Source organism: Echinops telfairi, unplaced genomic scaffold, assembly GCF_000313985.2.
Source record: "Echinops telfairi isolate 266 unplaced genomic scaffold, ASM31398v2 ScPeMD7_443;HRSCAF=831, whole genome shotgun sequence".
NCBI classification, from domain to species: Eukaryota; Metazoa; Chordata; class Mammalia; order Afrosoricida; family Tenrecidae; genus Echinops; species Echinops telfairi.
In genome coordinates, this window is record NW_022104341.1 from 6,855,354 (window position 1) to 6,879,253 (window position 23,900).

At 57.6% G+C, this 23,900-nt stretch overlaps 3 protein-coding genes across 5 annotated transcripts; 1 reads left to right on the plus strand and 2 right to left on the minus strand.

Annotated features, from left to right (window-relative positions):
- Nucleotides 1-25: 25 nt before the first annotated feature.
- AMIGO1 (adhesion molecule with Ig like domain 1) lies at nt 26-5,171 on the plus strand. The gene is made up of 2 exons (XM_045292157.1): nt 26-100; nt 516-5,171. Exon 2 carries the CDS (start codon nt 530-532, stop codon nt 2,060-2,062), a length of 1,533 nt encoding a protein of 510 aa, XP_045148092.1. The 5' UTR covers nt 26-100; nt 516-529; the 3' UTR covers nt 2,063-5,171.
- Nucleotides 5,172-12,083: 6,912 nt separating this feature from the next.
- On the minus strand, nt 12,084-14,333 carry LOC101644639 (probable transmembrane reductase CYB561D1). Of its 3 annotated transcripts, none has more exons than XM_045291928.1 (3): nt 14,300-14,333; nt 13,665-13,702; nt 12,084-13,065 (listed from the first exon to the last, which is right to left on the minus strand). In XM_045291928.1, the coding sequence occupies exons 2-3, from the start codon at nt 13,674-13,676 to the stop codon at nt 12,562-12,564; spliced, it is 516 nt and encodes a 171-aa protein (XP_045147863.1). In that variant the 5' UTR covers nt 13,677-13,702; nt 14,300-14,333; the 3' UTR covers nt 12,084-12,561. The 3 variants fall into 3 exon arrangements, with proteins under 3 accessions (XP_045147863.1, XP_004699271.1, XP_045147864.1); XM_004699214.2 differs by having other exon boundaries at nt 14,167-14,314; XM_045291929.1 differs by lacking the exon at nt 14,300-14,333 and adding an exon at nt 14,154-14,228.
- Nucleotides 14,334-15,727: 1,394 nt separating this feature from the next.
- On the minus strand, nt 15,728-23,148 carry ATXN7L2 (ataxin 7 like 2). The gene is made up of 11 exons (XM_030886097.2): nt 22,922-23,148; nt 22,007-22,072; nt 21,597-21,701; nt 21,049-21,259; nt 20,537-20,802; nt 19,921-20,003; nt 19,446-19,699; nt 18,494-18,692; nt 18,243-18,364; nt 16,862-17,657; nt 15,728-15,874 (listed from the first exon to the last, which is right to left on the minus strand). Exons 1-11 carry the CDS (start codon nt 23,031-23,033, stop codon nt 15,860-15,862), a joined length of 2,229 nt encoding a protein of 742 aa, XP_030741957.2. The 5' UTR covers nt 23,034-23,148; the 3' UTR covers nt 15,728-15,859.
- Nucleotides 23,149-23,900: the final 752 nt, after the last annotated feature.

The following is a 23,900-nucleotide window of genomic DNA, read 5'->3' on the forward strand; positions in this document are numbered from 1 at the left end:
GGCGGGCGTCGTGACAGGCCGGCCAGTGCGGCGCCGCCTCGGGAGGCCGCGACGGAGCTCCCGGACCCGCCATGGGCTGAGACGCGTCCTCTCCGAGCAGGTGCAGTGTCCGGCAGCCCCGCGGGGTGCCTTCCCCGCCGGCCCCGGGGACCTACCCGGCCTGGTGCGCGGTTGACCTTCCCTCAGCTCCTCCCCTAGGCCCCGCTGACCCCGCTCCAAGCCCGGCCCGTGCGCTCCCGGTGACCCCAGCCGTCTGCGACACCTGGGCACACACCCATCCTACACCCTGTGAGCTCGGACCCAGACCCAGGAGGCCTGCGTGCCCAGTGTCCGCGAACTGACCACCCAGCAGCTCGTCCTTCCTGTTCTAGCCGAACAGAGTGGGGGGTGGAGGATGGAAGGGAGGGTTCCTACACTGCGCTCCCCCCCACTCCATCCCCTCCCCTCCGCAGACCACAAACCCATCCTTTCCCCTGCAAGGCTGTAGTGAAAGTAACCCTTCCTTGCCCTGCCAGAACACGCCTGGGTGATGCCCTTCCAGAGCTTCCTTGTGGCCTGCCTCACGCTCCCCAGCGACACTATGCAACCCCAGCGTGACCTGCGAGGCCTCTGGCTCCTGCTGCTGACCTTGTTCCTGCTCCTCTTTGAGGTGTCCAGAGCTGGCCGTCCTATGGTTAGCTGTCCGGCCGCCTGTCTGTGTGCCAGCAACATCCTCAGCTGCTCCAAGCAGCAGCTGCCCAGCGTGCCCCAGGCCCTGCCCAGCTATACGGCCCTGTTGGACCTCAGCCACAACAACCTGAGCCGCCTGCGGGCTGAGTGGACGCACACCCGCCTGACCCACCTGCACACCCTGCTGCTGAGCCACAACCGCTTGAACTTCATCTCCTCTGAGGCCTTTTCCCCGGTGCCCAGGCTGCGCTACCTAGACCTCTCCTCCAACCAGCTGCACACCCTGGACGAGTTCCTTTTCAGCGAGCTGCAGGTCCTGGAGGTGCTGCTGCTCTACAACAACCACATCGCCGAGGTGGACCGCAGCGCCTTCGAGGACATGGGCCAGCTGCAGAAACTCTACTTGAGCCAGAACCAGATCACCCGCTTCCCGCTTGAGCTGGTCAAGGAAGGCACCAAGCTGTCCAAGCTGACGCTCCTGGACCTCTCCTCCAACAAGCTGAATATGCTGCCCTTGACTGACCTGCAGAAGCTGCCCGCATGGATCAAGAACGGGCTGTACCTGCACAACAACCCCCTTCACTGCGACTGCAAGCTGTACCAGCTCTTCTCCCACTGGCAGTACCGGCAGCTGAGCTCGGTGACGGACTTCCACGAGGATCTCTACTGCAAGAACTCCAAGAAGCTGTACAACGTCTTCAACATGAGCTTTCTCAACTGCAACGAGTACAAGGAGCAGGCCACGGAGGCCCACCTGGGGGACAGGTTGACCATCCAGTGTGACACCAAGCAGCAGGGGATGACGAAGGTATGGGTGACACCAAACAATGAGCGGGTGCTAAGTGAGGTGGCCAATGGGACGGCCAGCATGTCTCCAGATGGCAGCCTTGTTCTCCATCATGTCCAGGTGGAGGATGGGGGTGTGTATACCTGCTACGCCACGGGGGAGGCTTTCAATGAGACACTGTCTGTGGAGATCAAAGTGCACAATTTCACCTTGCACGGACACCACGAAACCCTCAATACAGCCTATACCACCCTGGTGGGCTGTATCCTCAGCGTGGTCCTGGTCCTTATATACCTGTACCTTACCCCTTGCCGCTGCTGGTGTCGGGGCGTCGAAAAGCCCTCCAGCCACCAGGGAGACAGCCTCAGTTCTTCCATGCTTAGTACCACACCCAACCACGACCCTATGGCTGGCGGGGACAAGGATGATGGCTTTGACCGGCGGGTGGCCTTCCTGGAACCTGCTGGACCTGGGCAAGGTCAAAACGGCAAGCTCAAGCCAGGCAACACCCTGCCGGTGCCCGATGTGACAGGCAAGGGCCAGCGGAGGATGTCGGATCCCGAGTCGGTCAGCTCCGTGTTCTCCGATACGCCCATTGTGGTGTGATCAGGGTGGGTTGGTGGGAAGATTCTGCCCCAGGAGAGGTAATGCACCCCTGAAGGATACGAGGGGGTGGAAGAGAGGGCTGGCTGCCCAAGGGAGAGGGTTCCCCCACAATCTGAAGAGAATTAGTCACAGGTAGAGTGTAACTGCCATCATCTTCAAACGTGGTTATATTAAACCTCAGGCAAAGGCTACTCCCTGCCCCAAAGCCGGGCAACTCCGAATGTGACCGAGGAGGAGTGTGGCTGCACTGGGTAGGAATGAGGAGGGGTGAGGGAAAGCCCCAAACTTTTTCAAGATCATCCCTAGCTCCTTAAGGGAGAACCATTCGGGAGGGGCTGTCATATTTTTCCCCATCTCTGCCCACCTGCACCTGTGATGCTGTGGGGTGGGGGTGAGGGGGAAGGTGGCCTTCCACAGGAGCCTCACTAGGGACAGGCTCTAGTACGTGCTTCCTGGCCAGTAAGTCCGACGTTACAGCCGAGGATTCAGGAAAGGTGAAGACCCCAGTGGGTAACATTCCCCAAAGTTGTTGTGAGACTTCCCATCGGCACCATCCTCCTCTTTCCCAAACAGCCTTGGGGTCAAGCCCTGGCCTGTTGCCTCTCAGGCATGGCTGCAAAGTGAGATGTGGCATTTGTGCCTGGTTTTTTACCTAATGGCACAGAGGGTCTACAGCATGGACTGAAGGGGTGGTGGAGGGGGTCCATGTCAGCACAGGTGCCAGCAGAAAACTTGTAGAACGCAGCGGGGGAGGGAGGGCATGGCTGCAGATTGCCTGGCTGGTCTGTGAAGCCCCTGGTTAGCGTTTGATTCCCAGCACCTGTGTGGCAGACCAGGTTAGGCACTGCTGAAGGCAGAGCTTTTGTGGGAGAGCTTACCAGGGACAAAGGATGGAGGGCCACATCACAGTAGAGGGGTGGGGATAAACCAGCCTCTCCTATGTAGGATCCTGCTGGACCTACCTGAAGTCCAGTGTATGCTAACTCTTCATTCAGTCTCATCCAGCTTAGGTGGGGTTCCGAGTGTCCCCCAATATGCTGCTATGCAAGGAGAGAGTCTGCTCCCTCTGGGTTAGACTGAGCTGGGGGTAGAGCAGACCTGGGATCCCAGAGCTGCCTTGCTTCTCTCCCAGGGTTCTCGCCCCTGCTGCAAAGCCAGTCTGCCCAGAATGGCAATTTGAAGCATGGATTAGCGCTCTGTCCTCGCCACAAGGTTGCAGGCCATCCTGTGGCAGACAGCCAATGGCACCAAACTTTCCCAAGGGGTGGGGGTGGGGGGCCCCCCGCAACCCCCGCCCCTCTCAGCCAGAGGCCCCTGGACTTGTGGCTGTTAGGCCAGAGGAGCGCCACAGAATGAGCCCAACGTTCCACCCAAGGTTGCAGAATACTTTGGGTGTAGAGATTCGGGCTCCCTTTCAGGTCTCTCTAGGCCCTGGGAGGTGGTTGCTCAGAGCTTTGGCCGGAGGTGAGCAGGGCAAAGGTGAAATTGTTCTCTGATGTCGGTCTTTTTCAGTCTCCCCCTTCTCTCCGCCCCCCCCCCCTTGCGTTCTGTGTCCATTGGAAGTTCTCCAGAGCCTCTGCTTACCTGACGTGCTCTTTAGTTTCCCAGAGGGATGATTCCCTGAGGGGAAGGGTGTTTGCTCAGAGGACCAGGTTTAAGATTGTGGGGGGTGGACTGGAACTCGGCCCCTCCCTTGTCTGTGCCTAGATCTGAAGATGGCTGTCTGCCCTGAGCGACCTCGTTTGGTCAAGAGAGGGTGCGGCATTTCCCTCAAGTACCTGCATGCTCATAGGTGTGCATGCTTACAGGTATGCATGCCCGCAGCACCTTAACTTCCACCAGGACAGGCCCTGCCCATGCCCCCTCTCAGTGGTCTCCACCTCCGTGCACAATTTCACGCACCCCGTTTTCTTAGCCTGTAGGAGAGACAGTTACCACGCCAGGCTCCCCAAATACACAATCACTTGTACTTGAAATCTCTCAATGCCCTGACACTTCACCCCCATCTCCATGGCACTGAATTACTTCTCTGCAGGGGCTGGAGTTCGGGCCTCTCTGACAGAAGCCACTGGAAGGAGTGGGAGGATATAGCTGGTTCTTCCAGTCTCTTCCCTCAGAAACCTCCCTTTGCCTAAAGTCCAGGGTAGGAATTTACGAGAACTAAGTCACTGAAGGGCCAGGAGCAAGCGGGCAGAGGCCCAAGCTGCTGTGCATAGCTTTTCCTGTGCTAACTGCCCTGGAAAGGGGAGGGCGGCTGGTTCTGTTCCGGAGACTCCTGAGCACTTTGCTACTGGAGGCGTAGGAACAGGACTTCCTCTTCAGACTTACCAGGGAAAGTCTCCTGTCCAGGCTGCAGATCCTCCTCCAGACCCCACTGAAGTTAAGGCTCTGAACATCTGTAGGGGGCACAGCTAATGAAGCAGGCTTCTGTAGGCATGCTGGCCGAGCTTGTGAGAACTGGAGGGCCAGGTTCTTCCAATGCCCTCTCCAGTTGTAAGGAACAAGGTGAGCCTGTGGCTCTAAGTCTCTTTACGGTACCACTGGTTGGGCCCCCGAATTAGCAGTCTGGTGGAAGACACTGAGCCGGCTAGCCACATGCCATCACAGGTCTCAGTGGATAGGACTCAGAGGTAACTGTTCCCTAGGGGTTACGTCACCAGCATCATGTGAGCTCACTGGAAGAAGCCCAAGAGAGAGGGCTGGGTCTGATTATAAGAGAAGGCTGAGCGATCACTTCCTCCCCTCCCCAACCCATGAACCAGACATGGCTCCGAAAATGTAGGTGTCAGAGAGAGTGTGACCGAGCTCTTCAATCTATGTGACTTATTTGTGGTTTTCGTTTGGTTTTGGTTTTGGCCTGTGTGTATGGGCTCCCAGAAAGGGGCTAGAATTAGCGGGCACACCCCTCACGGGGTGGAAAGCGGATGGGTCCCAGGTCTCTGTGTGTTCTGACCTTTGTACATCCCTGTAGCCCTGCTGGCAAAGTGAGTGGGCTCCCCTGTGTCCAGGCCCCTGTTGCTCGCACTTGTGTACACCCAGGCTGGCAAACCTCAGAGCCTCTGGGCTCTGGAAACTAGAGAACGATCATTAAACCTGGCTTGAGTCTCTGGCAAAGTCTATGGCTCGTTTTTATTTTTTCAGCCCAAGGGCAGGGCTCACTGTACCTCAGAAGGGTGTGGCGTGTCTGTCAGAAAACAACAACCATGGTGCTAACTCACTGCCCTGGGGTGATGCCGAGTCACAGCAACCCTATAGGACTGTAGAGCCCCTTCTGGGGTTTCCGGGATTGTGACTCTTTACGGGAATAGTAAGCCTTATTTTCTTCCAGCAGAGTGACTGGTGGTTTCGAACTGCTGACCTTGTGGTTAGTCATCCATCAGGTCACTACGATGCCACCAGAGCCCTTATCTAGGGAGAGAATATATTTAAATATTATTAAGGCTTTGGTTAGACTTCACATGCAGGCATTAAAAGAGCTCAGAGCACACTTTTTCTTGAACAAGCCAGATCGTAAACATAGTCAGGAGCACCCAACAATAGGAAAGCAGCTGTCAATACTGCAGTAGTGAATTACTGTGGCTGGGTCCCAATAAAACTTTATTTGTGGAAATGGCCATTTGAATTTCATATAAATTTAACATGCCCTGTAAAAAGGTAAAAGCTATTCTTGGCTCCAGAGCTAAGAATCCAAATACAGGCAGTGGGATGGTTGGCCCAGGGGCCATCATTTGCTGATTCCTTGGAAAGATTCTGGGGCGGGGTTAGAAATAAATGTCACTGAGACTGACAGTGAAGAGTTTAGACACTGCATTCCTCAGAGCTAAAGCCTGGAGAGAATGGAGGCTTCCCGGATCCCTGGTGAGCAACGCTGCCGCCCTGCAGAGTTCTATTAAGTCTGATGGTTCCAGTCTGCTCACTGTTCTCTGGGAAAATGCTGGGACTGGGTTAAAAAAAAAAAAGTAGTGGGCAGCAGCTCGCTTCTCCATTATTGTTTTTAACTGCAAGTACATTTCATGCTGTAAGTGCAGCACGCACCATCTCAGGCTACGGGTAGACTCCTTTAAGGGGCAGATTAACATTCATTGGCAGTTACGTGTATCCTAGGTGTTGCAACAAAGAACAAAATGAAACTGCCGTCAATGATGGCTCACAGCAAGCCTGCAGAACTGCCCCTGTGGGTTTCTGGGACTGTAACTCTTGACAGGAGTAGAAAGCCATCCTCCTGCTGATGGCTTTGAACTGCTGACCTTGCAGTTAGCAACCCAATTTGTAACTACTCTTCCACTAGGGCTTTGCAGGGGATGGAATGAATGCAGCCCTTACTTTCATGCCACAGGCACGGCCTACCAGAAAGTGGGCTAGATTCTACCTAACTGCACATGCTACTGGTTCGTTGCTCTCTGTATTCTCAGCAGGGACTTGTCTTGGTGGAGTCCAAAGGAGAGAGGAAATGGTGTAAGGATAAAAGAAGCCTCATTTCCAGCCTTCGTCTGCCTGGAAAGTTGTCTTTTCTCACCTCGGGAGAAACCACCAGAGTGGTGAGGGATGGCGGTACCTCATAACCAGCCACGTCAGACAAATCAACCTTGGCAGCCAATTAAATGACAGAAGCAGTGTTTGCTGGGGCCACCAGTTTGGCTGAGGGGTTGAAGCTGGTAAAGAGAGCAGGTCTGGAGAAGGATGCTTGGAGTTCTCCCCCTCTATTCCGGTCTGTGCCAAGCCCATTCCGTTACTTCTCAGTGCTTTCTAAGGATACCCAGGATTGGGCCAGGCCTCTCGACTTAGGCTCACTCCAGGGCCAACCAACAACCCAGTGAGAGAGCAGGGGAGGTGAGGCGAAGTCACCCGAGTCCTGTCCACTTGAGTGCTAACCTGTGCACACGTTCACACACATGCCTGAGCACTGCTGATGCAGCCCCACCCATCATTCCGGGAAGTGACGGCTGCATGCCCCCAGCCCCTCCCTCCCAAACCACCAGGTGTGCCCTAGATTCTGGCCAAGATGTGCAATTTTATCTCCCAGACCTGACAGAAGGTTCTGTCCCCTAGTGCCTCTCAGGTAGTGCTCTGCTGGGAGGGGCAGAGAGACTGATAGGACCCTCTTCTTTCAGAAAAGGTGAGAGTTCACGGGGAAAGGGAGCCTAGGCTCTGTCTCATCCGATCTCTCAATTCCTTCCCTTTCAGCCTTGACCATTCCTTGTTTCCCAGGAAACCAGTGGAGCATCACTCCACTCATCCACACTGCAGAAAAGGTGCAGGCCTCTGCGGGGGGAGGGCTGGCTTTATGGGCCTGTGTTGGATGCTTGCTCTCCCGGGGCTGAGAGGAAGGCTAACCCAGCTTCCAAGTCAAGCCCCTTCAGCTGGCTTTGGGCTGTAACTGGAAAAGGTCAGGTGGTAGAGATGCCTAAGGCCTTCCTGCCTACCTGTGCCTGCTGCTGCCGGGGGCCCAGAGGGGGTGGAACCAGGGCATGGAACCTTGCTGTGGGGCCTCCGAGTGCCTGTCAGCTGCTGCGCTGGGCCAGGACTGCTGCCTTCTCAGGAGGTTGGTTCCAAGAGAGCCTACACAGGAGGCCTGGCCCAAGCCTGCGGTCCTTAGCGCTGAGGGGACCCAGAATCTGCTCACAGACATTCTGGGAGACAGAGTTGGACCTTTAGTACCACCGAAGAATCAATACAGGTTAAAAATCATCTGGTAACTGCTCACAATAGCATGTGGGTTAAAAGTGGGGACTCCTGTTCCCCAGAAGGCCACGGGGCTGGGGTCAAGGGGAGGCTTGGGGTGGGTTCCTTAGAGCCCAGCCCCGTGTGATGGGCACCACTCTTCAGGGCAATGCCCAGTTCATTCAGCTGCGCTTCCTCTCTGCCCGATGCTGGTCAGGAACGCTGAAGCTGCTTGCTCAGTGCCCAACTGGTGTCTCTCGCTGGATCCCCGGCCAGAAACCGGCACCATTTAAAAAAATAAAGATTCAGGCCTCTGTCTTGCTGTGGCTCCTTGGCCGGGATGTCTCCTTCAGGACTGCCGCTTATTCTCAGGCAAATGGAATGCAAAACATCCTTCCTCTAATTAAACATTTAAACAGAACTGCTTTCTCGGGGTGTGTTTCAAATCCAATAAAGTACTTTGTGCAGGAGGGGACTGTGGTTCTGAGAACCTGAAATGGGGATGGGAAGCAAACCCGTGGACCCCTGGGAACCTTGGTACCTTCGGTCCACTCTGCAGCTGCAGGGCCTGGCCTGGCATCAGGGCTGTGTCCATTACTGTCACGCCCCCATCCCTTGCTTTCCTGGGTCAGGACAGAATTAGGAAGAAGACAGACTGACTTGTGACCGGCAGCTCCGGGCATTTGCAGCAGGTGGGGCGGGAGCTACGGACCCAGGGCCAGGTTCTCCTCCAGCTTCCTCACCCAAAGCCACCAGGCAGGCAAGGGGTGGCCAGGGCCCATTCTGCCTCGAGGAGGATGTGAGTGTGCCCACTTACTTCTCTGAGACTGCAGTCCCCTAAGCCTCATTCCCCCCGCAGTTCAGTGCCTCCCAGAGAATCAACAGCCCAGGGCCAGGCTCGAGGAGTGGAAAAATAGACAGCAATACCATGTGTTTACAATTGTTTAATGCTTTGTCATTTTTCGGTGCCTGTTGGCATTCATTCATCTCACTCACATCCCTGTGAGGTAGGTCTACCAGTGATCTGCCCACAGCCACCTGTCAGGAGCTTAGTAACCCAGGCAGCAGACTGCCTAGCTCTCAGGCCAGTGAGACTATTGATGCCACCAGGAAAGAGGGCCATGGAGGGCACCCGACAGAAGTGTTCCTGTTCCCTAAGCTTTCAGAAGGCACCAAGAGGGCTGGGGCCTCAGGCTGGCAGTGTCCTTGGAAGCCAACCAGTTGAACAGGAGGACCACAGGTCCAGAGTCAAGTGGCCCTTGGTCTGAGCGAATGCACCAGGCTTTGTTCAGGCTCCTACAGCTGGACTTGTCAGGTGCAAAGGCCATCTTCCTTACTCAGAGGGCTCAGTGCCCACAACTGGAGTGACGCCTCGGGCATGGCTGAAGGCAAGCCACACACCCTCCCCATTGGGTTAGACTGCAGCCCAGGAAGAAGAGAGGAGGGGGCTGGCTGACTCAGCCTGCAAGTGCTTACAGATCTGAAGCTGAAAGGCCCCAGTACCATTCAGCTAATGATTATTATTAACTGTGAACAGGCCTCAACACAGCAGCCAGCTGGCTCAGGCAGGATGCCTGGCTCTCCCATGGCGAGGTTTCAAAAACAAGACCCACAGCAGCTATGCATGGGGGTGTGAAGGTGGGGACAGGACGAGCAAGTGGACTGGTCAGTGTCAGGGAGTGGGGAGGGGTATCCTGCCCAGGGGATGCTGCACAGGCTGGCAGCAGACAGCAGCCTGACACCCGTTTCTGCAGACGCCAGGCGAGGGGGCTAGAACACATTGCCAGGGAGCTCCTGCCACTCACTCACCGGCTACAGGAAAGATGGGGGCTTGCTAGAGATTACTAGACCTGAAAATGGTAATCCCATTCTATAATAACCCCACCTGGGCTGGAGTGCCTCATACTCTGAATCAGGACTTGGGGAACCTGATATGCAAATGTGGGCAAATGACAAGCCCACACTTTTTTCTTTTCCTCCATCTAAACACCCTGGCTGAAGCAGACCTGGCTAAGGACAAGCAGCTTCCCCGAGTCACAGGACAAGGGCAAAAGGACAGCCTTGGCTTCTTCCCCAAGGCCTCCCGCTTCATGGCTGGGGAGCCCAGCAAAGATTCCCAGATGGAGAAGTACAAGTGATGGAGGGCTGGGCAGGAGGGGAAGAAACATCCAAGCAGGAGACATCTGCAGATCAGACCCTGTGCGCTGGGCTGGAGGGGGAGCCCAGGCACTGAATTCTAATGGCTGTCCAGCTGCTGCCCCAGGGTGTGAGGGCAGGTGGTGACAGAGAAGAAGGGAGGTCAAGAAGTTGCCCCACAACCTGGCACACCACAAAGCAGGGCTCGCCCTAGTGATGCGCTCCCTGCTGGGCCATCAGACACAGCTAAGCTGGGGAAAGACCTGGGCCTTCCCCTCTGCCCTCCAGGAGAGTGACAGTAGGGACCCCTTCTTCCTGCAAAATATAAATGACTTCCCTCTTCCTCCCAGGGCTGGGAATAGACATCAGCTGGCACAGCCCACACAAACTGCCGGCTGTCAGCACGCCTGCCTGCCTGCCTGCCTGCCGTCCGCCCGCCCGCCCACCAGCCCCCGTACCACCTGGGAGGCGGCAACACCTCAGGCTCTAGGGTGCTGGCTGCTTGGTTCTCAGCACCAGCTGGTGAACCTTACCTGGCCTGTTTACCCTGCTGTACACAGGCGAGCCCCCACCCCCGCCCCCAGCACTGGGCCTGATGGAAATGTGATGGGGGCAGGGGGGCTGGAATTCCCTAGATCAGAGTGGCCCTAGGGGAGGCTCTCCTCCATGCGCCCCCCCCCCCATAACTATTCCTTCCACGTTCAGAACACAGTAGACAGTTGGAGAAGAGAGAAAAAGGCATTCACTGGGGGATGGGCAGTCACCCTCTGTACAGCAAGGGCCTCTGTTTTGATGCTCAAAGTCTATAGAGCTCCCGAGATGCTATCTAACCCAGGAGAAGCCTAGTATTGCCCAATTGGGGCACTGCTGCCTGTGCAACCCCGTTCCTGTACTGTGGACTCAGATTTACTGCTTTGCTTCTGAGTCACAGGAGGAAGAGGTCCCGAATCCTCAGCAGACCTAGTACATCCAAATTACTGATATCAACGAACTCCCGGGAGCCCTACTGGTGTAGTGGTTATGCACTGGGCTGCTAACCACAAGGTCAGCAGTTCGAAACCACCAGCTGCTCCTCAGGAGAAAGACAGGGGTTTCTGTTCCCATAAAAAGTTATAGTCTCGGAAACCCAGAGGGGCAGTTCTACCCTGTCTATAGGGTTGTGAAGAGTCAGCATGGACTGGAAAGCAGGGAGATGATTTTTCTTAGGGGGAGGTATACCCCTTGCTTCCCCGAAGCAAGGAAGCTCCAGCAGCTAGACTCCAGGCCTTCTGGAGCTTCCACTGCGCTGTTCCCAGGAGCTGTCTCTACCTGCCTCAACAGCAGCCTTCCTGGCTCAGCTGTCTTCAGTCCGCCATGATCTATGAAGGTGACATCTTCCCGGCAAATGCAGCCACATCACAGCTAACCAGTCTGGCACCCGGCCCTCATGTCTGAGGCAGTCTGGGGAGCTACTTCCAGTCTGGAACAAGGAAGGTCTCTGTAGGGAAGAAAGCCCAACCCTCATCGCCAGCTGGCTGCAAGCTTGGCCCCTTCCTGGGCCAAAGAACAGGCTAAAGTCACAACCGAGGAAAGTTTAAATGACAAGGGGAGCCAGGGAATCAGGAGGACTCTGTTTCCCCTGGATCAGAGGTGTTGCCTTATTTCCTTGGTCCGAATTCTGTTCTAAAGAACTCAGAGTAGCTTCCTGTAGCTTTGTGCTAAAGCCAGAGCCTGGTGAGCCTCACGATGGACATGGCCCGAGATGCCCAGGAGAGTTTAGCTTGGGAGTCGACATCAGGGAAAGGAGCCTAACGGAGCCTGCTGCAAGGTAGGCTTGAAGGAGGCTGTAGCTGAACTCTTCTCCTCCGCCTAGAGTGCAGCAGTGTGTGTGTGTGTGTTTTGGGGGTGGGGGGAGGCTGGAAACTAGGGTGGGCAGTGGGCCAGCCCATGCCCTTCTGCTCCCTTAAAAGCTTTAAAGGGACGGCAGTGCCATCACTGTCTCAGGAGTCCAGGAGACCCTCATTGGGGCCCCTTCTCTCTGCAATGCCACCCTGCCCCTTGTGCTTTGGTCCAGGGATCAAATCAGTAGATTTCTGAAAGCCCCCAGGCCAGAACTGTCCCTCCAGGGGAGGCCAGGGAGAAGGAAGAATGTGTAACAATCACATCCTGGGTCTGCCGCGTGGTCCAGAGCGGGGTCGAGTGCGTGGACAGACACTGGCTGTTAGAGAGGAAAGGGGCTCGTCCATGAGTTAAGAAGCATTCATTTCACAGAGGAGGAACCTGAGATCCGAAGACATGTGACTTGCTTAGTGTCACACAACAAAGCCTAAGCCCTGGAATGAGGTCTCGGGGCTCCCCATGACGCCACACTGCTTTCTCAGACACCACCCAAATACCCATAGCTCCCACTGAGGCTGAGGAACCCAATTCTTCATGAGGTATGCAAGTAAGGCCTCCACTCCCACCACCACCCCACTGTCCACAGCCACGAATGGAGGCTTCAGGCTCAAGCTCCCCACTACTGTCCACTCGCATGCCACACATGTGCCCACTTCAGCCCAGTGTCGGCACCTCCACAACAGTCACTCCGGATTCTGTAGCACCTGGCCCAGCCAAGAAGTGCAAAAACCCTACCACTTTTGAAGTGGCTCCGCTGAAGGTCATCAAAGGAACCGTGGAAGTCCAAGGCAGGTGTCCCACCTGTATTCAGCAATCTGAGAAATTCACATTTCCATTTTCTTCCTTGGCAAGTAGGAGCTGGAGATCTGGTGCATGATCACCAAGGCTGGATAGAGGGGCAGTGCCAGGCATAGGTACCAGGCTGCACCTTTGATCTGGGCCTGGAACCACACTGAGTACATGCCCAAAAGCACCGTGACTGTAGCCATCAGGTAGACCACCAATCCACAGGTCAGATGGTAGAGCTTGAGGCGAGCCACCCTCGAGACCCTGGCTGCCCGGGGGCAGAGGAGGCAGAGTCCACACAGTGCCTGGCCACCAGTGGCCAGCAGGGTCAGAGTTCCCACCCAGCTGTGCCAGGACACCAGGTGGGGCAGTTCACTGCGGTTCCTGCTGGAGATGATGAAGCCCAGGCCCAGGGCTGCACAGACGAGGGCCAGGGTCTGCCCCACCCAGTGGAGACGGATCCGAGCCTTTCGGGAACAGAAGAAGAACGGGGAGTACAAGGGAGAGACGAGTAGGATGGCCTCCGCCATGCAGAGGCAGAACTGTGAACACAGGAGAGGGCCAGTGAGTGGCAGGGCCTGCCGGGGGTGGGGTCAGGGTGGAGGGCTGGGGAAAAGGAGGTGCTCTCAGACATCCAAACCAGGGAGACAAAGGCAGGCTCGAGAGCATCCACTAGGACCTCCTGTTTCACAAGCCAGCCTGGCTAGGGACAATTGGGAATCAACAATGGAGCCCAGGTCCTAAAAGGTCAAGCAGATGCCACCCCCCCCACCCTCCATGGACAATGAGTCCCGTTTCTTGACCAGTAGGAACAGCAAATGCTCAACCTTTTTCTTCAGCTTTGGTGGTAATGGTGGTGGCGTGTGTTGGTGGATAATACCCCTTCTCTGTCTACCCAGCCAAGAAAGCAGTTAACTTCCAAGACCTCACTCCCTTCACACCACTTGGTGCTTTCCCAATGGTCTCACCCCTCTGGGTTTTCCCAACCCCACAGATTCCAGGGTAAGAGAGACCAAGCTCTTTGCCCCACATCTCTGGGTCTTAACAAGGCCGCATCTGCCCAGGATTGGCTGGACCGTTTCCCAGGGATAAAGCGAGGTAGAGACTAACCAATCAGTGGTGGAAAGAAGCCCGAACTCACCGCCAATGCCATGAACACAGGGTGCCAGGAGAAAAGACCTGAGAATCAAAGAGAACAGGCTGATGGCTGGCACCACCGTTCTTGTCCAACGAATCTGACCACAGGTTAAGGGGAGCCTAGTGCCTCTCGCGGAACAAACAATAGACCTTCCTGCCACAGACAGTCGTCTGGCCTGGGTTCCCAGGTGGCAGGTCTCGGAGGTTGACCCGGTCCTAAAAGGGTTTTGGCCCCGTCCTTCACGTGTATCCTCCAGCAGGAGCCCTGCTTTACAGTGAACTGGTCAGTTCAGTTTGTTTTCGGTTGCCTGGCCCCCTCCCTCTCCAACACTCCAAAGCTCCACCCTTCCATGGCGGCCCCTTCCCCCACCCCGCCCTCGCGAGCCCTCCACGGTCCGCCGCTCCACGGATGGGGTCCCCCACTCCCCTCTCTCGCCGTGCTCCCCAGCGCTGCCCCGCCGCATCTAGGCTCCGCCCCCTCCATTGGCCCCACCTCGCACACTCACTGGTTCCTGGCCGGGACAGCACAGTCAGAAAGACGGTGAAGCCCAAGGCCACCAGGTGCGCCAAGATCCCGCTGCCTCTCCGCAGCCAGCAGGTCAGTCTCGGCTCCCTCGTTGGAGCGGGAACCAGACCTACCTCCACGGCTTGCATGGCCGCGTCCGACCGGCCTCACACTCCCGGCTGCCGGAGCGCCTCTTCCGGGTGTGCGTTCGCGGAGGCGGCCGCGGCGGCAGAGAGGCTCCTCCCCGGGGACGCCGCGGGCAGTGCGGCGGCGTGGCCCACAGCGCCCCCTGGGGGCTGGGCGGGAAGTGCGGCCGCCCAGGTGAGAGGTTCTGGGGGAGCGCCCCGCCCCTCGCAGAAGGGGACCAGACGACTCTGGGCTTTCTGTAGCCAAACTCACTCGTATCTTTATGCCTACAGGGGCTGTGGAAATCACGTTTACGGTAACTTATTACAGTAACACCTCCCTGCCCCCCCACAGCCTTCGAACACGTCATAGAGCATGTGAAATCAAGTTTTGAGTTTTCCAGAAGCACAGCGTTTCCAGTCTCCCCTGCCAGCCCCTCTACTGTCGTGTTATTGGAACAAAACTCCTCGGTGTGAGAACAGGAAGATGAGAGCGTATAATGACAGAAGAGAGTGCCCTGGGCCTGGTGAGCTGGGTCGGAAGGGCCAGAGGAGGTACAGAAGTCCCTTTGTCACCTGCACTGTGGTGTCCCAGGTATGACAAATGAATAATTGGGCAATCCTGGTACCTCCACCCCAGTTGCTCAGCCCTGGGGAGCCTCCCACATGCCTTCTCCTGCCTCCACACCTAAAGGAGCCGTGTAAATTCCACCTCTGCCCTCCCAACCACTAAGGTGGTTTGATTTTAGCATGAAGTCTCCCTGGTAGAGGGTATACCCAATCCTTAAGGGCAAACCCATAGGGCAGGGAGAGATCAAACGTTGCTGTTCCCCAGAAATCAAGGTCGGGCATTTACCAACTCACTCACGAAGAGGTTGAGAAAGCGAGGCTACTGGTAGTAAGCAGGGCACACAGGCTGAAGAAACCGGGGCAGGCAGGCAGTCAGACAGGGTGGGAAGCTGAGTGGTGTTGGAGAGCCAGGAAGCTGCAGCTCCCAGGGTGAAAAGTAGAGCCTCAAGTGCACCTCCCCAACCCTGCCAGATCTCCCTTCGGAGTGGGCCCACAGTGGCAGGGGCTGCAGTGGTCTGCTCCTACCCCAGAAGGAAGGGACCTGTGGACTAGAGGATTCTGGGGAGCCTGCTCCCTCTGAGCCACACTTAACCACCCCGTGTGGAGAGAAAACCCACCCCTTTACCCCATGATAAGAAACCCCAGTTATTCCCACATCGCTTCCAACAACAGAAGGGTAAGGAAGGTGGGGGGCGGGAGGAGCACAAGAGACTTTTTCCGACATGGCGGGTACTGGAGTTGGTGACTGATTATCTCAGCCTCCTGAGGTTGGGAACAGTAAGAACACTCATTTTGTTACTTTTTTTTCCCTTCCTTTTCTGATTCTGTTTTTATATTTTTTAGCAGCAACAGAACAGGGAGACAGTCTTGAGGTATTTTAAAGAACTTTTTTCTTAAAAAAAATAATATAAAGTTATAAAAAGCGGCAGCAGCCTGGGGCCCGGATCTGGAAGGGAGGAGGTGCTGGCGGCTCCATCGCAGTGGGCAGGCACTTTCTCGTTAATGGGCTTTTGACTGCAGGAGACAAGAGGCAAGAGACAGGATCAGCTGGGGCCAGCCAGTTCTTCGACCCAGTGAACCACGGACCATCTGGACCATGGCTGTGATTTCCTCCTGCTGGCCTGGCAGGGCTGGGCAAGCCAGTCTGGCAGAAGCAGCCTGGGGAGGAGAGCTGAGGATACACACCTGCACGTGAGCTCTGGGCTGTCAGATTTACTGCTCATCCAGGTACCAGGGAGCTGGTATACACCAGGCCTGAGCCCAAGCCCAAGCTAGGAGGCCGTCCCCTCTCCCCACTTGCACTAAGCCCCTCAAGCGAAAGCCTATGGCCAGCCCTTGGTGTGCTACTCCAGAGCCCCCATGAGAAGGGACAAATAAACCTGCTTGGCCAAAAGCCCGGAAAACTTGTCTGGCAGGTGAAAATCTACAAATGTGCACGTGTGGACAGCAGCATGCATGTATATGAGGACGCCGAGATGTGTCTCTACCCCTCCTTACCCTGATGGCCAGAGGTGGAACTAAGGAGCAGGGCTGGTCTACCTGCTCTGCTCAGCAGGCTAGGCCATGGCTCAGGGACCGGAGCACAACCCCCACCCCCCACCCCATTGCCCCAACCCGTCCCATCAGCACTCAGGGAACTAACTCAGCTGCCCTTCCTTCTGACAATAGCGGTAGCTCCAGTTCCTAGAGTGAGGACCAAGGCTAGCCCCGGACAACGTCCATGGCTCTCTGATCAAACTCAGAGTGGGAAAGGGCAGCATCACCTTCGCCCAAAGGAGAAGGCTAGGGATTGGAGAAGGCCCATTAGGCGAAAGCTGGGAGTCCCTTTGCCAAGAGCTGGCCCACCTCTCTCTAAAGAAGTTGGCCCAGAAATGTCCCGTGTCCCCTTCCCTGAACAAATGAGTCCTTCACACTTTCTCGGTGTTGTTACCCATGGTGCACCCCATCCTGGCCCAGTCTGACCCTTCCTTGCTCAGGCTCTTCAGGAAGCTGGGCTGGTACCTTCAGCGTGGAGCACTTCTCCTCAAAGGCCAGGGCTGGGCCCGGCTTCTTCCGGCGCACAGAGCAGGCCGCGTTGGCAGGGGTGCCGGCCTGACAGTGCTTGGCCTTCACGGGCCGGCAGTAAGTGGCCAGGTTTCTCCGCTTTTTGGCGACCTCCTCCTCAGAGAGGCAGTTGGTCAGCAGGCCCTTGGCTGGGTGTCCAGCCACTCCCCGGTTCTCCAGCTGAGAAGCCTTGACCGGTGTGGGAGGCTGGTGAGGGGCACTCTGACAGTCCAGGGGCCCTGCCCGCTTCACCCTGGGCCCCACCGTCCCATTGAGCCCCATGCCCAGGGCTGTTTTAGTCTTGGCAGAGAGACCCCGGCAACCGGAGGGTTTGCCCTTTCCAGCGGGCTCCAGAATGCAGGTCCGTTTGAAAGTGGTGGGGCCAGGAGATAACTTCCGCTTCCGAGAGGAGGCTTCTGCCTCGGCCCCGTCCTTGCCTTTGGATGACTTGCTGGCCTTAGAAGGTGGGAGTTTGCTGAAGGACGGGGAAGGCGTGTTGGCAGGCAGTGGTGAGGTGATGGCCTGGCTTCCGCCCATGCACTCCGCCTGACTGCAGGCGGCTCCCACACTGGGAGAACCTGCAGGGTAGCTGGGGACAAGGCTGTCCTTGGTGGGGGGTATAGAGGATGGGCAGGCAGGTCTTGAGGGTGGCCCTGGAAGGCGGGGACAGCTGCCCATGGAGGATGGGCTCAGGGGGGCAGACAGAGGGGAGCTGACAAGGTGGGCTGGAGGCTCAGCCGCAGGCGGGATCTTCCTGCAGCCAAAAAAAAAAAAAAGGAACCCCATTGTGACTGCCAAGTCAGTATGAGGCGCTCCCCCCACCACACACACTAGTCCACGGCCCCGCTTAGAAATAGCCTGAACCCCAGCGTTGCTGCCATCTGCTGGGAGATGCTGGAACTGAGGGTTAGGAGGAAGACAAGAAGGAACTAAACCCAAAGCCACTGTTCCTGAGTCAGTCCACAGACTCAAGCCCCCCACCCACCCCCAACCCCGGCCCCCTCCAGGCTGTAGGACACGGTGGAAGGACTCCATCGTTTCCTCAGCTGTAAATTCAACAAAAAACAGACGGCCTCATCTTCCTCTCGTGGAGGAGCGGAGTGGTTCACCCCGCCTGACTTCTGGTTAGCATGATGAAGCCGCCTGTAGGAGACACACAGTTACAGATCCACTGAGAACCTGGTTTTACATCTCACTGTGGCTGCGTCTCCCTGGCTCCTCTCTATCCCACACTCCTGGCACAAGCCAAAGCCTCTGGGCACGAGCACTGGCTCAGGGCTCCTGAAGCCCGGTGCCGCCTGGGGCCAGGGCAGGGAACTTCTGGGCACTGGGGACGTACTTCCACATGTGTGAGCTGAGGTGACGTTCCAGCATGGAGCTGAGCGCGGAGCAGAACCGGTCCAGCCGGCGGCTAAACACGTAGCATCCTGGGCTCACCAGCCGGCTCCCGAAGGTGCAGAACTGAGGGCAGGAGGCAGCACATGGTTAGTGGACCTGGCACACGCAGTGGGGTAGGGGGCGCCTCCTCCTGGATCTGATCTCCTCCCGCATCCTGTGGGCCAGGAGGGCCGGACCCCCCCAGGTCCTTACCGCCTGTGGCCGAGGGGGCCGGGTTGCATAATGGCAGTCAGGGAGGAGGTGGAGGCTGTCGGCTATCCCCTCCTCCTCACTCTCCTCGCTGGAGGCGTGGGCCCCACCCCGGGGCAGGGGGAAGGGGAACAGACCTGGGTCCCCATCGCCCCCAAAGGGGCCTTCATCATCCAGCTCACTCTCAGAGGAGGCCCGGGACCTGGAAGGGCCAAAAGGGGTGTGACTGGAGATGGGATCCGGGTGGGCATGAGTGCCCCTGAACCCACGTTGTTCCAAGAACCCACGGCAGGTGGCCTGCAGGGCAGTCCACGAGAAGAGAGAGGGAGCAGCAGAGCTGAGAGCAAGAGACAGAAAATCAGAGCCCACGGCTCCCAACGGCTTCTCTCCCCAAACCCCTCACTCCCGGGCTCTGCCTGCCCAGACTGGCCTCCTCCAGACAACCTTCTGGGCCAGCCACACTGCTGGGTGCCAGTCTGGGAGCTGCCCCCGGGGTACAGGAAGTACTCTGTCTCCTCTGGTGAGGCAGTCTCTGAACTTGAAGAGCCAGGGAGTGGACACCCAGGGCCCAGGCACTCCCAGCTACCCAAATGCAAGCCTCTGGCCCAGAGAACTCACTGCCATTAAGGTCACTCTGATTCACAGTGACCCTATAAGGCAGAGTAGAACTGCCCCTGCGGGTTTCTAAGCCAGTAACTGTTTCCGGGAGTAGAAAGCCTGGTCTTTCTCCTGCAGGCCCGTTGAAACCAGCTGGGAAAATGTTTGGATCCCGGGTGTTGGTCCCTTTTGGAGCGGCTGGGGAACTATGGCGTGCTTCGTTAGGAACTCAGGGATCTGGTGCTCTTGCCCGACTACCAGGTACTCCATGTCTCCCCTCATGCTCAGGACACCCAGCCTGTCTTCAAGGGGCTAATTTCCCCCGGTGAGGCTGAGGCGGGCTGGAGCTCAGATGTACCTGGGCAGTGCACAGTGTAGGTAGGTCTGCTGGGCCCGAGCGGGGAAGGTGCTGCTGGGAGCAGCTGCCACGGTCAGGACCTGGGCCGGGACAGGGGTGTCCTGGGGGGGGCGCTCGGGAACAGGCTCCTTGCGCCCTGGGCTCTTCTCCTTGGGAGACTCCCCTTTGCGTGAGTTGGCCTTCAGCTCTGCCACCAGTACATCGAAGTCTTTGGCCCGACCCTGGACCTCCCGGCGCTGGTGCACGGAGTGGATCTAGAAGACAGCACGGTGAGGGGCTGCAGGGCTGAGCTGGCCAGGCTGAGGGGTAGCAGTACACCCTGGCCTGGGCAAGTGGGCAGGGGCGGGTGGGGGGTGTCTGCACCTTCATTTACAATCCCACGGGCGCTGAACCCTCCTTGGGGGGAGGGGCATCAAAGCCAGCCTTGCTTGCTGCCCCCACCAGCACCAGCACCTCCTCCTTGTCTGAAGGTTACCTTGCAGGTCAACAGGCGGGTGCAGATCGTTTTGGTTTCTGGATTCACTACGCCACACTGCCTGTTGAGATCACACTCCTTCCCTGTGGAGAAGCGGTTCCCATCAACTACAAGGCCACATCCAGGAAGAGCTGCTCACTTCCTGTCACGGGCCTGGGAAGGACGGGAGCTAAGGCAGAAGGACCCCTGCCCTCTGGGCCTGCGGCCTTCCCCAGAGACTCTTTTGGCCACCCGCTCCTGGCATGCCTTTAGGAATTCTCCAAGCCCAGAGCAGGGCAGCAGGGCCATGCGTATCAAGAAACAAAAGCAGCTGCAGGCATCTGGGATGCCAAGGAATCCAGCTGTGAGAGGGGTCAGGTGCGCGGAATCCTGGCAGGTGAGCAGCCTGTGAAAGTCACTGCACCTGCTGGGCACAGGTGCCCTTAGCCATGACCAGATGACTGGGTTGAGAAAAACTTCCCAGAGACCAAGCAGGTCAAGTACATGTCCACATTTAAGGGTGACAGGGGGCCTACCAAATCTTCAGGGGCTTCCTGACCTCCCCACCTGACTCAAGAACAACGTAGTCCAGGAGACCCCATTCCATCTCCCTGACCCCGAAACCATGACTACTCACGAGCCATCTTCCGATGGGTTTTCGGGGTCAATCTGGCCCCAGCAGGCTCCTTCTCAGGGGCGCTGCCTTCGCTGGGGGCTGCTCCGCTGCTCTCCCTGCCCAGGGGGTCTTTAGGAGGCGGTGCTGTGGGGGGTTTCCCTGGGGAGTCCTTGGTGGGGCCGCCAGGCTGGCTAAGGAAAGCTGAGGGTGGGGCCACCCTGATTCCTTGTCCATCGGGCTTCGGGAGACTGGACATCTTCTCCAGATTCACCACAGGCATGAAAAGGCTGCTCGGGGAGAGAGGACGGGAGCTGGGGGGTGGCGCGGCTGGGCCTGGGGCCTGGACTTGGGCCAGAGCTAGCTCCTTTCCGGCCCAGGAAACTTGGGTGGACTCTAGCAGGGCTGCAGAACATGGTGAGCACACACCCCTCGGCCCCTGGAGCACAAAGACTGCAGATCGGGCTGGCTGTCTCTCGGCCTGGGGTCCATGCAAACCCCTCCCTGGGCTAGGATCGGGGATGGCCTCTCCTTACCAGAGGTTGTCCTTCTGGGTCTGCTCCGGAGGCTGGTGGCCACGGCTCCGGGACCCCTGGCCCTTCTCCCTCGAGGAGGTTCTGGTGGAACCTGGGGCCCTACAAGCTGGTCCCTGCCCATTTACTACATGGCATTTCTGGGAGCTGGCGGGGGCTGGAGGGGGAGGTGGGGCCCGGGCGTAAAGCTTGCTGAGGGGCCCATGTCTTCTTTCTGTCACCGGGAGGTGGAGAGAGTAACGGAGGTGAGTGGGCTCAATGGCTACTACCCCTGCCCAGTCACCCAGGTGGGAGAAACTGTGTCTCCACCCGGAGCTTGCAGCCTCCCTCCTCCTCATTCCGTGTACATCTCAAAGACTCAACAGCCTAGACCTCAGAGCCCTTTCCTGGAGTCTCCTAGCTGCTACAGGTTTGCTCAGATGAGGAACCCCCACCTCCCCACCCCCCGGACCTGCCTCCCTCTAGGACCGCATATGACCTCCCACCAGGCCCTGCCCTCAGAGTTGGGTTCCCACCTCCCTCTGCCCGACCCCTTTGAGGTGCCCCCTCACCACAGTGCTTCTGGAAAGCTTGCGGCTTCACCACCTGGCTGCAGTGGTTACACACAACCAAGTAGAAGTCGTCCTGGGCCGGGCAGTGCCCGAAGATGGACATGTCTGCAATGATAGACGCCCTCGTCACTGGGGCGGAGGGCCCCGGGTTTCCCCAATAAGGTCTGGAGTCACACCCAGCCCACCCGCCAAAGGCCCCCCCCCCCATGGGAAGTGAAGGGCTCTCTCTAGAGCTTGGGCTTGTAGGTGAGTGGGCACTGACCCCCTATGATTAGCATCTCACAGGAAACGGACTGACCTGGACCTAGCAAAGTGAGGCTCTCCACGCAGCTCTATGCAGCTGCCACTTTCTCTATTTTGGTTGGTAGGGTTCTAAGTGCACTGACCCTAACGTGTGTGTCAACGCCCACCTTCTTTAATGAGGGTCATGGCATCCAACTTCTTCCTGTTTTTGCTATTCTCTTCCAACTCAGCCCCTGGGGGAGAAATGCAGTTCAGAAGGCCCACCCTATGCCCCAGATGCCCTCTCCCCTCTCCACCCTCAGGCCCTAACGGTGGGTGGTGTGAATCCTACCCCTTTGACAAATGACAAGCTCCTGTTGCTGGGGACCCTTGGAGGGTCTTTCAGTGGGTCTCTGTCAAGTGCCTGCCTTCCTTCAACAGCCACCTCAGAGGGACCTGGCCATTTTTCTTACAGGCCATTCACTCCAAGGGAGACAGGGGGGGGGCACTGCTCACTAGTGGGGTGACTGTGGGGAACTAATCCCCTCTATTCTGGGCCTGCTTTCCCATTTAAGGAGAAACGGGTGTTGGCAAATTCTACAATCGATCCCCGAATCCTTTCATGAGCTATCTCCGACAGGTCCTTTCAGCTATGCTGTAGCACCCCACATAAGAGCCTCTCCCAGGCCCTTCCCCCAAACTCAGTCTTGCTTCCGGGGGGGGGGGGGTACACAGCATGGTCAAAGTTGCCCCAGCTTCTCAGGGCCTGCACTGACAACGCAGCCACAGAGAGCCTGTTGCCCCAGGGCCTTTTCAGCATCTTCAAAGACTCCTTGGTCAGTGGCACAAGCCTCTCCTTAAGGGAGGGCTTTGGAAGAGGGTTGCCCTTGTACCTCAGTTTCTGGCTTGACTGCAAAAACACCTTAGCTGTGCAAAGCAGCTTTCCCCCCCTCCCCCAGCCCTCCCTCCCTCCTGTACGCCCCCTCCCTGTCCCTAGTGGTGGTGGTGGGGGGAGAGAATCAATTCTGAGTCACCAAACCCGTCTGATTCCATTTCCGGTGCTCAGTGCACCCAGACCCGACAATGGCCCCATCCTTGCCCACCCAGAGCGGGGCAGTCCCAGGGTGGCCGGGGCTCCCATTCAGGTTCGCTCTCTGATGTCCAAGTGCAGGTTTGCCCCTGTATAGGGTGAGGTCGCTGACAGTCCAATTTCATCTCCGGAGAGGAAGGGTGGTGGGCTGGGCGGACGGGAGACGGGGCAGCTCTCCTGCCAGCCTCCGTGAAATGCAAATGTGGGAGTGACTGACAGGCCGGAGCTGCAAGTCCCCGGGGAGAGCAAGTGCAGTGAGAGACCGCTCCACGCGCTCTCCTCCTCCAAAGCCTCTCACTGGCGAACTTCTTCGGGGACTTCTCAGGGTGCCCGCCCGCTGTCACCCCCAAGGATCACCAAGTCAGAGGCCCTCTGGGGGCCGGGAGACAAAGATCAGGGGAAGGGGCTGGTGGCTGGTTCTCTAATGGCACTCAGAGACCTAGAGAGGGTGGGGGTCCAGGAAGAGCCCAGAGTCAGGGCAAGAGGCCCAGAAAAGGGCAGAGGGTCAGAAAGAGATGAACAAACGGAATGAGGGAAGGAGTGTGGGAGGATGGATGGATGGATGGACGAGCGGACAGACGGAAAAACTGGCGTGTAAGGTGAGGGGCGGGTGTCCCAGAGCACCGTAACCCGCGGGCAAACCCCCAAAAGGTGCAAGAGGTGTAAGGCAGAAGGCAAAAGAACAAGGGGCTTTAGAGGGGGGCAATGGAGTGGGGTGCAGGAAAACACGTGGAGAGGACTGTTGCAAATGGGCAAAGCTAGAGGCAGGTGCAGGAGGGGCGGAGGCCAGAGACTAGTAGGCAAGGAGAAAGAAAAAGGCCGGCAGATGTGGGGGGTAAGTATAGAGCACGAGCTGAAGCAAAAAAGGTGGACAGGATGGGCAGCGTGCGGTGAGCCGGCGCTAGGACCCAGAGGCGCAAGGATAGCGGAAGAAGCGGGCACTAGGACCCGGCGGGTCCTTTGTTTGGGGGGCCGGGGAGCCGGACGGCGGC